Consider the following 14,116-nt stretch of genomic DNA (forward strand, 5'->3'; position numbering starts at 1 on the left):
AATTAAAATCTAACACAGAAATAAAATGATGTTATCTTTGTACCATGTTAACATATCTACATTTTGTTTTATGCCCATGAATTAATATTATCTCCAAAATATTTCATGAAGCTAAGAAAACAAAGATGAATTTGTTCATTTTACAGGGTTTTTTTTTTTTTCTATTTTTACCTTAGAGGTAGCCAGTTGAGAGCATGTCTAAAGATATAATAATCAGAATTACAGATATCTAGACACTCAGTCTACTGAAACAATAAATATGACTTATGATTAAAGGTATAGGCAAGTTCTTTTCCAGTATTTCAAGAAAACAGTCGTGTCTCAAAAACTAGGCTAGATTTTTACATATACAAACATGACTCCCAGTAATCGTGTGTGGCATGGTTGACTATTTTGGGTTTGTCATTCTAACACTAAGAAGGATTTATAACCTGAAAAATAAGAAAAGTCTATGTACTGGGTCATGCATTTAGCCTAGTAATTAAAGCTAGTGTAGTACCTGTTTGTGGGGAGCAACTGAGACTAGACTAAGTTACTGGAATTAAGACTTATTCTATGCATCTGCTCTCCCACAATATGGTGCTGAGAGAGAGTCCAAACAACTTCCACGTGGCTGCCTCCCACCAATTTGACTGATAAGCTGCAGGAGCTGATCCTGCTCCTGATTGGAGGAGCAGCGTGCTCGGCGTGTGGGTAGCAGAGTTGGGATTGGTGGAAGAGGACTATAAAGGAGGAGAGAGACAACATGCACCAGGAACATCCGGATAACATTTGAGCAGCCCCCGAGAGAGCTGGCCGGTGGTGTGCCGTTCCTCTGCGGAAGCGGGGAAAGCGGCCCCTCCACCTCCGTGGAGGGGCCGGCAGCTAACCCGGGACGGCGTCATTCCTCCACAAGTGAGGGACCGGCAGCTAACCCGGGAAGAGCCGAGCAGAAAGAACAGCGCAGGGTCCAGTGTCATTCCTCTGCGAATGGGGGAGCGACACCTGTTGAATACCTGATTCCAGATCCTGCTAACGAAGATCCTGGGAGGCAGTGGTGGTGCTTAAGAAATGGGCTCTAGCCACCCACCTGAAAGTCTTGGGTTGAGTTTCTGGCTCCTTGCTTCCAGCAGGACCAACCTCAGTTGTTTTAGGCATTTTGTAAATGAACCTGTAAATGGGAAATCTTTTTACCTTTCAAATAATTAAAGACAATTTTAAAAGAAAAGAAAGGTATTTGCGTAGTTATAATTTTCATATACTTTAAAATATGTCGCTAAATTCGCTAAATATTGTGCAAAGGGTAAACAGAACACTATCCAAAATTGTCTACTTATTTTCCAGATGGTATTGTTTGGATGAGTTAAATTACAGACCCCAAAAACCAATCTCTACAAAACTACAGCACTCGGGTTCTAATAAGCCTCTTTTCATTTTATCTAACTACATTAATATAATGAGAAAATATTTTAATTAGTATGAATCTGTAAAACTCCAAAACAGAAACTAAAATAACTGCCACTAGGTGTTAAAATAACATTATATTGTTTCTGGGCAAAGTAACCAAAGTGGATATTTGGAAGTAGTGGTTCAAAAGAATAATTTCAAATATTTTGAAGATTATACATGTTGAGGAGGCTGTATTGTAAGAACCCACCTAGTGAAATTATTTATTTGCACTTAAAATAATTTTAATAATTATTTCTTGAGAAGCTTACAAATGTTATTATATGAATTTTTACTTTAAGTACATAGGTATGGAGCATAATGAATGCTATTGCAAATGGGCTGTGCATTTAAACATTCAGTGAAAATATCTACTCAAGTATTTAAATTATAAGTATTAATAGTATTCAAGTATCTATATATTTATACACTCTATAATCAGTACATACTTAAAGCAACTGAATTGCTGTTGCTAAGCATTTCTCACTATTTTTAAAAAGTTGATTTTCTTTGCAAAGGAGAAATGTGGAGCTCACTTGGAGAAAATCTATGCCTTGGGGTCATTTTATAATGAATGACTTGGCATTTTTTTGTGAAAGCACTTGTACTATTTTGAGAAATGGATATACAGTAGGATGGTTACCAGCAGTTCACTTTGTTATGATTTCTGAAAAGCAGCTTCCTGTGTTTCAGAGTATAATTGATTTTTTAAAATAGTACTCCCTTAGCTGTAGGATTTATTTTATAGAATTTTTACTGTCTTTTCAAAACAGATGCTTAATTACATTTTGCAACAGTGCACATAATTAAATTTCACAGTTGTATTTTCATATTCTACTTTAATATTTTATAAGAAAAATAAAATATTAATAAGTATCTTTTGTATAGATTAGGAAAATATAAAAAGCAAAACACCCTCAATAACAATGTTCTATACACAAAATAAACATACATATATGAATGTATATCATAATTGCATAAGTTTAATTTTAGGTTACAATATGAAATGAGATGGAAATAGCACACTTAAGAGACTGAAGGACACTATGCTATTGAACTGTAGAAAATACTTAAAAAATATGGATGACTTAATTAAAATAAGGCAAGATAAATTTTTAATTGTCTTCCCACATGTGTGTTATTATTTAAAAATATTTTAGATCTAGCCAATAAATCTTTATTGGAGTTTCCAAGACAAATGTGATGTCCTAAATGTGTACGCATTATTTACTATTATAAATATGGAGGGCTACACAAGTAAAGGGAAAATCAGGATGAAAATTCAGATAGACTGTATATTAAAGAAAAATATTGTTACGTTACTTAGGAAAACTAGACTATGATCTACTGTACTATGACTATTACTTCATCATTCCTTAGTTTTCATCATTCAGAAAACTTTTATATTTCCCTGAACTCATGATGACATATTATATTAGACTGTCTACCTAAATAATTTATATTGAAATTTTGTGATTCATTTTCTTCTTGCCATTATTGTCTTTTTTCCCTCTCATCACTATTTTTTTTTTTTTGGTGTTTATTATGTCTTTCTTTTCTATGCTGTTCCATTTTTCTTCCTTCATTTGTTCAGTTAGAATGTCATGTTTGTTATTTTCTTCCAAATTATAAACACAAGTATAGGACTTACAAAAAACTATTACATGAGAGATGTTTGAATAATTAAAGTCTTGGCCTTGACCACCACAGACTCATAGAATTAAAGTAACTCCCTAAGTGTCATCTCCCTTAACCTGAGATCTCTTGTCTCCTTTACTCACAACTAGTAATCTCATTTCTGGCAATTTCTATTACTTTCCTTCTAACACCTGCCTTTATATGATTTCTAATGTTACTCCATTTATTTTTTTAAATATTTATTTATTTATTTGAAAATTAGAGTTACACAGAAAGAGAAAGAGAGGCAGAAAGAGAGAGGTCTACCATCCTCTGGTTCATTCTCCAATTGGCAGCAATGGCCGGAGCTGTGCTGATCTGAAGCCCAGAGCCAGGAGCCAGGAGCTCCTTCCGGTTCTCCCACATGGGTGCAGGGGCGCAAGCACTTGGGCCATCTTCCACTGTTCTCCCAGGCCACAGCAGAGAGCTGGACTGGAAGTGGATCACCCGGAAATCAAATATGGTATGCTGGCACTACAGGTGGTGGCTTTACCTGCTCTGTCAAAGCGCCGGCACCCCTCCATTTAGTTTTATTGTCCATTTTTGTAAAGGAAGCTTTGACTTAGGAAAAATAATGTAAGCCGGAAAAAGATGCAGCACTGAAAGAGAATTACAGACCAATATCCCTGATGAACATAGATGCAAAAATCCTCAATAAAATTCTCGCCAATAGAATGCAACAACACATCAGAAATATCATCCACCCAGACCAAGTGGGATTTATCCCTGGTATGCAGGGATGGTTTAATGTGCGCAAGACAATCAATGTGATACACCACATTAACAGACTGCAGAAGAAAAACCATATGATTATCTCAATAGATGCCGAGAAAGCATTTGATAAAATACAACACCCGTTCATGATGAAAACTCTAAGCAAACTGGGTTTGGAAGGAACATTCCTCAATACAATCAAAGCAATCTATGAAAAACCCACAGCCAACATCCTATTGAATGGGGAAAAGCTGGAAGCATTTCCACTGAGATCTGGGACCAGACAGGGAAGTCCACTCTCACCACTGCTATCCAATATAGTTCTGGAGGTTCTAGCCAGAGCTATTAGGCAAGAAAAAGAAATTAAAGGGATACAAATTGGGAAGGAAGAACTCAAACTATCCCTCTTTGCAGATGACATGATTCTTTATTTAGGGGACCCAAAGAACTCTACTGAGAGACTATTGGAACTCATAGAAGATTTTGGCAAAGTAGCAGGGTATAAAATCAATGCACAAAAATCAACAGCCTTTGTATACACAGACAATGCCATGGCTGAGGAAGAACTTCTAAGATCAATCCCATTCACAATAGCTACAAAAACAATCAAATACCTTGGAATAAACTTAACCAAGGACGTTCAAGATCTCTACGATGAAAATTACAAAACCTTAATGAAAGAAATAGAAGAGGATACCAAGAAATGGAAAAATCTTCCATGCTCATGGATTGGAAGAATCAACATCATCAAAATGTCCATTCTCCCAAAAGCAATTTATAGATTCAATGCGATACCAATCAAGATACCGAAGACCTTCTTCTCAGATCTGGAAAAATTGGTGCTGAAATTTATATGGAGGCACAAGAGACCTCGAATAGCTAAAGCAATCTTGTACAACAAAAACAAAGCCGGAGGCATCACAATATCAGATTTCAGGACATACTACAGGGCAGTTGTAATCAAAACAGCATGGTACTGGTACAGAAACAGATGGATAGACCAATGGAACAGAATTGAAACACCAGAAATCAACCCAAACATCTACAGCCAACTTATATTTGATCAAGGATCTAAAACTAATTCCTGGAGCAAGGACAGTCTATTCAATAAATGGTGCTGGGAAAATTGGATTTCCACGTGCAGAATCATGAAGCAAGACCCCTACCTTACACCTTACACAAAAATCCACTCAACATGGATTAAAGATCTAAATCTACGACCTGACACCATCAAGTTACTAGAGAACATTGGAGAAACCCTTCAAGATATTGGCACAGGCAAAGAATTTCTGGAAAAGACCCGGGAGGCACAGGCAGTCAAAGCCAAAATTAACTATTGGGATTGCATCAAATTGAGAAGTTTCTGCACTGCAAAAGAAACAGTCAGGAGAGTGAAGAGACAACCGACAGAATGGGAAAAAATATTTGCAAACTATGCAACAGATAAAGGGTTAATAACCAGAATCTACAAAGAGATCAAGAAACTCCACAAAAACAAAACAAACAACCCACTTAAGAGATGGGCCAAGGACCTCAATAGACATTTTTCAAAAGAGCAAATCCAAATGGCCAACAGGCACATGAAAAAATGTTCAAGGTCACTAGCAATCAGGGAAATGCAAATCAAAAGCACAATGAGGTTTCACCTCACCCCGGTTAGAATGGCTCACATTCAGAAATCTACCAACAACAGATGCTGGCGAGGATGTGGGGAAAAAGGGACACTAACCCACTGTTGGTGGGAATGCAAACTGGTGAAGCCACTATGGAAGTCAGTCTGGAGATTCCTCAGAAACCTGAATATAACCCTACCGTTCGACCCAGCCATCCCACTCCTTGGAATTTACCCAAAGGAATTTAAATTGGCAAACAAAAAAGAGGTTGGCACCCTAATGTTTATTGCAGCTCAATTCACAATAGCTAAGACCTTGAACCAACCTAAATGCCCATCAACGGTAGACTGGATAAAGAAATTATGGGATATGTACTCTTTAGAATACTATACCGCAGTAAGAAACAACGAAATCCAGTCATTTGCAACAAAATGGAGGAATCTGGAACACATCATGCTGAGTGAAATAAGCCAGTCCCAAAGGGACAAATACTATATGTTCTCCCTGATCGGTGACAACTGACTGAACACCAAAAAGGAAACCTGCTGAGGTGAAATGGACACTATGGGAAACGGTGACTTGATCAGCATAGCCCTGACTGTTAATGAACAACTTAATACATTATCCCTCATAGTATTTTTTTTTTTGTCTGTTCTACTCAATATGACTGGTTTAATTCTGTAATTAATACACAGTTATTCTTAAGTGTTGAAAATTAACTGAAATGTGATCCCTGTTAAACATAAGAGTGGGAATAAGAGAGGGAAGAGATGTATAATTTGGGGCATGCTCGAGCTGACTTGCCCCAATTGGTAGAGTTAAAAACATAACAGGGGATTCCAATACAATCCCATCAGGGTGGCATGTACCAATGCCATCTCACTATTCCAGGTGATCAATTTCAGTTCACAATTGATCATAATGAAAGGACTAAGAGTCAAAGGGAGCACATAAACAAGTCTAGTACCTGCTAACACTAACCGATGGAATAAATAAAGGGGAGAGTGATCCAACATGGGAAGTGAGATACTCAGCAGACTCATAGAATGGCAGATGTCCTAAATAGCACTCTGGCCTCAGAATCAGCCCTAAAGGCATTCAGATCTGGCTGAAAAGCCCATGAGAGTATTTCAGGCATGGAAAGCCAAGACACTCTGGCAAAAAATCTCTGCGAGTGAGATCCCAGTGGAAAGAACAGGTCTTCAAAGAAGGAGGTACCTTTCTCTGAAGGGAGGAGAGAACCTCCACTTTGACTATGACCTTGTCTAAACAAGATAAGAATCAGAGAACTCAGAGGGCTTCCATAGCCTTGGAAACTCATGACTGGAGCACAGGGAGACTACTGATGCCATAGACAGGAGTGTCAATTTGTAAAATCAACAACAGGAGTCACTGTGCACTTACTCCTCATGTAGGATCTCTGTCCTTAATGTGCTGTGTATTGAGATTTAATGCTATAACGAGTACTCAAACAATATATTTCACTTTGTGTTTCTATGGGGGTACAAACTGTTGAAATCTTTACTTAATGTACACTAAACTGATCCTCTGTAAAAAAAAAAAAAAATTATCAACTCCCAACTTGACTCTCACTGGGATTAAACATGACAATAGGTCTGATCTGATTTCATCATCATTTAAAAAAAATCATCTATTATTTTTCACTTTACGTTTCTGTCTGGGAGCAAATTGTTGAAATCCTTACTTAATGTATACTAAGCTGATCTTCTGTATATTAAGATAATCGAAAATGAATCTTGATGTGAATGGAAGGGGAGAGGGAGTGGGAAATGGGAGGGTAGTGGGTGGGATGGACGGTATGGGGGGGAAGCCATTGTAATCCATAAATCGTACTTTGGAAATTTATATTCATTAAATAAAAGTTAAAAAAAAAAGTACAAACCCCGCCCCCCCAAAAAAAGAAAAGATGAAAATCAATTGAAAAATATATAGGATCTTTGATAGCAAGGTACTGTGGAAAGAAGAATAATTATTCAATTCTTTTAAAATATAAAAATACACATTGATTAAGTTTCATGTTAGGCCTCTTATCTGTTTGTTTCTGAGAAAAAATTCATAGGCATAATTTCCATATGTCATATTTTTGTAGGATTTTAGAATTTTCTCTTTTTGTTCAACATATTCTTTCATTAACTAAAATTTTTGTCAATTATGATGTTCCCTTTAAAACTAATAAAATTCCAAGTATTTTGGAAATGTTTGCATGAATCTCTAGATTAATTCATTGTACTGCTTCAAAGTTAACTCCAACTTGATGGCAATAGCTCTGTAGTAGGAAACTTTTGTGAATTTTTATCTCTTTAATAATAAATGTTTTGGGGCCTGCTGTGGCACGGTGGGTAAAGCTGCCACCTGCAGTGGTGGCATCCCATATAGGTACTGGTTCGAGTCCAAGCTGCTCTGTTTCCAAACCAGCTCTCTGCTATGGTCTGGAAAACAGAAGATGGCCCTAGCCCTTGGGCTGCTGCACTCGCATGGGAGATCCTGAAGAAGCTCCTGGCTCCTGGCTTCTGACTTCGGAGCAGCTCACCACCAGCCATTACAGCCATCTAAGGAGCGAATCAGAGGATGGAAGATCTCTCTCTATCAATGCCTCTGCCTCTCTGTAACTCTGCCTATCAAATAAATAAATAAATCTTTAAAAAAATGTTTCATTCATGTCACCTATTGTTTTCATCATCCTTTAAGGTGTCTATCTGTAGTCTCTTGGATTGCATTGAGTTTCCAAACAATCATTATTTTGAATTTTATTTCTGACATTCCATAGATTTTTTCAGATCAAGATCTATTTCTGGAGAGCTATTGTGTTCTTTGGAGGTTTTATGCTACATTGCTTCTTCATGTTTCATGTCTTCCTAGGCCGGTATTTGCACATCTGGTGTAATATCCACTTTTTTATAGAGTGGGCTTTATTTACAGAGTAGGATATCACTTGCCTTGTTGCTTTGTCTGATTCTAGATGAGCCCAGCAATGTAATCTCTGGGTGACTTCTTTTGCTTTAATCAATATCAGTTGTGTCTGCAAGTAACACAGAGATCTTGTGCGGTAGCAGTTTGTAGGGCAAGAAGTGTGACTTTGAGATGAATGTGAGTTGGGTGTCAGTTGCACTAGTGATTGTGACAGCCAGGGCCTTGTTCTCGGTGCTGAGGGAGGCAAAGTGAGCAGTCCTGTGGTCCCAATGGGAAGCCGGAGTGATTCTGGAGCTTGTGGCACCTACAGCTCTAGCTACGGGACTGTGTGATGTGGGTATGATATTCCTCATATTCTGCTGGGAGAGTGTGACTGGTGCTGGGCTCATAACTCCAAACACTTTATTCCCAGGACTGAGGGATATGGACTGCTCTAGTCCTAGGGTGAAAAGGATGCAGGAGGTTTACCATGAGAAGGTATGAGTCTACAGAGGTGGCATGCAGGTGGATTTTTCCTTAGGTCACAGTTAGATTCCAGTGGGTTTGAGGAAATTATCACTGACAGTACTGGTGTTGTAGGATGCAGTACCGTCTTTTTTTTTTTTTTTTTTTTTTTTTTTGACAGGCAGAGTGGACAGTGAGAGAGTCAGAGAGAAAGGTCTTCCTTTGCCGTTGGTTCACCCTCCAATGGCCGCCGCGGCTGGCGCGCTGCGGCCTGCGCACCACGCTGATCCGATGGCAGGAGCCAAGTGCTTCTCCTGGTCTCCCATGGGGTGCGGGCCCAAGTACTTGGGCCATCCTCCACTGCACTCCCTGGCCACAGCAGAGAGCTGGCCTGGAAGAGGGGAAACCGGGACAGAATCCAGCGCCCCGACTGGGACTAGAACCCAGTGTGCCGGCGCTGCAAGGTGGAGGATTGGCCTAGTGAGCTGCGGCGCCAGCGCAGTATGGTCTTTAACCAGATCTCTAAGGGTGGGAGCCAGGTGTTTGTGATGTTGGTAGTCACCTGCCTGAAGCAGAATAATGCAGTAGAGCATTATCATAGGTAACATGAGTGAGTGCAAGTTATTTCAAAGATTATTGTACTAACATAAGCAGTCCTAATACTGCAACGGGCAGATGGAACTTCCTCCAGTTCTCAGGTGGCTTGCAAGGGTGATGCTGGGGTTTTTACAAGTGGAACCTGATATTATCAGGTAGGGTCAGGATATGTTATAGGTTCTGCTGATACTATCCCCATGAAGCTGAGGGAAACACCCTGGATCATGAAGACTGGGTGTGCTTAGCTCTGGGGCTTATGCCCAGCACTCCCACAGTTGCAGGGTGCAAGGGGTCTGATCTCATCAATTCTTAGACTCTGGATCTAGTTGCATCTGCTAGAAACTTTATTGTTTGCTGTCTGCTAAGTCAGAACAGACTCTACCACACTCAACTGAGTCTTGCAGTTTGAGGAGGAACAGAGGGCAAAGGAGAGAGCAATGTATCTGATCATATTCCAGTCAGTTCCCCAGGCTGGAATTGAAGTTGGCAGATGTGAAATTCTACAGCAGTTAAAGTTGCTGGAGTTAAGGCAGCACAGCAATTTCTTCCTACCTTGCACTTAGCAGCCAGCTGCATGGATGAAGATTTGACTGGTGGCCCACCTGGGCATATCCCCGTGTTTTCCTCTTCCTATCTGTCCTACAGAGACTCTGCTCTGTTCTGTCACTCCTCTCCTTCCTGTGTTTTTCTGTCATCTCTCTGTGGCTGAGATCTGTGTGACTTCTCACTATTTGGCCATCTTGGATCCTCTCTTCACCTCTTAACTTTAGCTGTGTTTGTTTTCCTCAAAGTCTGTTCCAAAATTTTACATATATAAAATAAGTGTTTTATAATTCTGCTACATTCAACTCTTATGTATAGTCTCATGTATATTATTGAGTATGTCATTATATCATTAATTCTCAAATTATGACATTACATTAATTAAAATGTTTCATTCTATTAACTAATATCCATAGGATTTTAGGAATTTTACAAATGCGTTTAATTGTACATTGAGAAGGACGATGATGAATAAGATAGTTCCATTGGTTTAATCTATGAATTTTAAATGTACATTGAATTCTAATTTCATGGATAAATTTTGGAAAAATAAATGACTAGGGATGTGTTGACACAGCAGTTGAGGTGATACCTGGAATGCCTGCATCCAGTATCAGAATGCCTAAAGTTAGAATTCCAGCTCCACTTCTGATTCCATTTTGCTAACGCACAGGCTGGGAAGCAGCAGGTAATGGTCCACATACCTGGGCCAGTAATACTTAGGTGGAGACCTGGAGTTAGTTGTCAGCTCCTGGCCTGGACCTGGCCAAGCCCTGGCTGCTACAAGCATTTTGTTGAATGAATCACCAGATGCAAGATTTCTACTTGTCTCTATTTTTCTCCCCATCTCTCTGCCTTTCAAAAAAATACAGATATATAAAAAAAAAAAAAAGAAAGGACTGAGTATACATTTTCATCCAGTTTCATGGACATTTAGAAAAACAACTAAAATACATTTTTAAGGTTTGGGCCCCAGAGTCTTATGTTCACTGTACTAAGAGGGTGGAAACTTAACCCAAGTATGGTATTTGGAGGTGGGGCTTTGGAAGGGGATTGGGTTGTTAGGGTGGAGTCCCTAGGATTGCATCCTGGTCACTTTATAACAGACTAGATGGTCAGACCCATGCACTCCCTCTTGACATGTGATGCCCTGTGCTGCCTCAGGACCCTGCCATCAAGAACGCTTTTACCAGAAGCCAAAATAATGGAGCCTGCTCAATCTTGGACTGTGAACCTCTAAAACCATGAGCCAAAATAAACCTCTTTCCTTCATAAAAAAATACATTTTTATCACCAGAAGTTGGCTAGAAATTTTAATGAAGAGTTATTAATAACATACAAAATGCATAATTCAAAGCATCAGTTAAATTTTCTGAAAATGGCCAAAAATTGGTGTTTATTATTTTTCACCTTGTAAAGCGATCTATACTGATATTTGGAGAAGATAAAGTGTTTCTCTAGGAATTCAAGTCAAGCGTTTTTTATTAATATTTACTATTATTGAAAATTTTTTACTTTCATTCTGAAAAGAAGCTAAACTAAAAGTATTTTAAAAATAATATCGGGGCTGGTGCTCTGGCGCAGTGGCTAAAGCCGTGGCCTGCAGCGCTGGCATCCCATATGGACACAGGTTCGAGTCCCGGCTGCTCACTTCCTATACAGCTCTCTGCTATGACCTGGGAAAGCAGTAGAAGATGGCCCAAGTCTTTGGGCCCCTGCACCTTCATGGGAGAACTGGAAGAAGCTCCTGGCTTCTGACTTAGGATCAGCTCAGCTCTGGCTGTTGTGGTCATTTGGGGAGTGAATCAGCAGATATAAGACCTCTCTCTCTCTCTCTCTCTGGCTCTACCTTGCTCTGTAACTCTATCTTTCAAATAAATAAAATAAATCTTTATAAAAATAATATCTAAATAAAAATACTTTTTGAGAATTTAATATATGGATGTTCATTCATAATAGACACATATAATTGTATACATTTATGGGGTACAATGTGGTATTTCAATGAATGAGTACAATGTGCAATGATCAGATTGATTAGAATAGCCATCTCCTCAAACCCTTATCATTTGTGTTGGGAAAATACTGATTGTTATATTTTATTTATTAATATATAGAGAACAGGTATATTAAACTTTCTTTGTATACTATACATTTGCTAAAACCAATCAAAAATATATTTGTCTTTTTAAGTCTAGCTTATTTCCCTAAGAATAATGGTCTCCATTTGCATCCATTGCTGCTCCTCTTACTAATCCACCTCTTCAGATTGAATTATTTATATAAGAAAAACAGGAGATATCAGATTTTATATTTGTAATAATTTAGATATTAGATTTTTAAAATGTTCTCATGGAAGTAAATACCCCAATTTTTTCTTCTGATAGCTTTTAGTAGCCTTTATCTGCCACTTGTAATTTTAACACTCTAGGAAGATCCGCACAAAACAAAAGTCAATGCTCTGTGAAAGAAGACAACACATTTTAGAGATATATTATTGTAAAAATAACATCCATATTATCAAATCAAAATTACATATAACTAGATAAATATAACATAAAAAAGACAATTCAGTAATAAATCTAGAAATAGTATGAATTATAGAGTTATTTAAAAAGTTTACATGTATACACAAGGATATAAGGAAAACATAAATATAATGCCAAAAAATGAAACATATAAACATAATTAAATATGTTTACTGTAGTTTGAAACTACAACATATGAAAAGATAAAAATAATTCCATGGAATTATTAGAATGAATAAAATGTTTGTGAATTTGAAAATACTATATAGAACCTATCTCATGATAAGTATGGTGAAATACATAAAACTGAAAACAAACATATATCAGGGCCGGCGCCATGGCTCACTAGGCTAATCCTCCGCCTTGCGGCGCTGGTACACCCAGTTCTAGTTCCGGTCGGGGCGCCAGATTCTGTCCCGGTTGCCCCTCTTTCCAGGCCAGCTCTCTGCTATGGCCCGGGAGTGCAGTGGAGGATGGCCCAAGTCCTTGGGCCCTGCACCTGCATGGGAGACCAGGAGAAGCACCTGGCTCTTGCCATCGGATCAGCGCAGTGCGCCGGCCACAGCGCGCCGGACTCGGCAGCCATTGGAGGGTGAACCAATGGAAAAAGGAAGACCTTTCTCTCTGTCTCTCTCTCTCACTGTCTGCTCTGCCTGTCAAAATATATATATATATATATATATATATATATATCAGTCAGAATCCAATCAGAAAAATACTACATAGTTTAATATAATAGTCTTTACTATATGAAAATGGTGAGGTGATGTTAGCAACAGGGAAAAATAGCAAATTGATTAGAAAAATAGGAGCCATACAGAGCTTTTATTTCAGGGTTTACCTCCAGACGCCATGGGAGAACATAAGACCATGGGCAATTTGATGAAAACGAAGTCTGCTGAGACGCTGAGCTACTATAACTTGTTGAAATATTGTTCTTTAGGGTACTTAAAGAAGCCATCCTCTGAAAGATGCTACACAACTGAGTGTTGTCAAAGGAAGCCATCTGCCTTTTGGACAGAATTCACTTGGAAAATGCTCTGGGGTGCTATGTAAACTGCCAATGGGGAGATAGAGTAAGTGGCTGGCTGCCACATTCTGCATCAACCTGCCAAATCCACTCCAGCACTATGAAGAAAATTCCTTACTTTCATTATCTTTCTTTCCAAAATTTAACTGTGTATCACAAGCAAAACAAAGAAGGTTGGATTTTTATCTGAGAGACCATAATCTATACAGGATATAGCCCATGGCTTTGACTATGCAACCTTTTTTTTTTTTTTTTTTTTAAGATTTCTATTTATTTATTTAAGAGGTAGAGCCACAGACAGTGAGAGAGAGAAAGGTCCTCCGTCCGCTGGTTCACTCCCCAAATGGCCGCAATGCCAGAGCTGCACCAATCCGAAGCCAGGAGCCAGGAGCAGCCTCCTGGTCTCCCACGTTGGGGCAGGGGCCCAAGGACTTGGGCCATCTTCCACTCCCAGGCCACAGCAGAGAGCTGGATGGGAAGAGGAGCAGCCAGGAACAGAACCGGCACCCACTTGGGATGCCAGCACCGCAGGTGGAGGACCAACCTACTGTGCCACTGCGCCGGCTCCGGACTACTCAACTTTCATATCCGCTTATCTAAGGACATTGAAACAT

At 38.9% G+C, this 14,116-nt stretch overlaps 1 protein-coding gene across 1 annotated transcript in view; it reads left to right on the plus strand.

Moving 5' to 3' along the window:
- The first annotated feature begins 8,783 nt into the window (after positions 1–8,783).
- LOC100352271 (myosin-7-like) overlaps positions 8,784–14,116 on the plus strand; it is a 51,982-nt gene continuing 46,649 nt past the window's right edge. The window contains exon 1 of the mRNA XM_070073244.1: positions 8,784–8,837. Within this exon, the coding sequence (XP_069929345.1) occupies positions 8,784–8,837 (54 nt within the window). The remainder of the gene's footprint in view (positions 8,838–14,116) is intronic.

Source organism: Oryctolagus cuniculus, chromosome 4 (genome assembly GCF_964237555.1).
Source record: "Oryctolagus cuniculus chromosome 4, mOryCun1.1, whole genome shotgun sequence".
Classification (NCBI taxonomy): Eukaryota; Metazoa; Chordata; class Mammalia; order Lagomorpha; family Leporidae; genus Oryctolagus; species Oryctolagus cuniculus.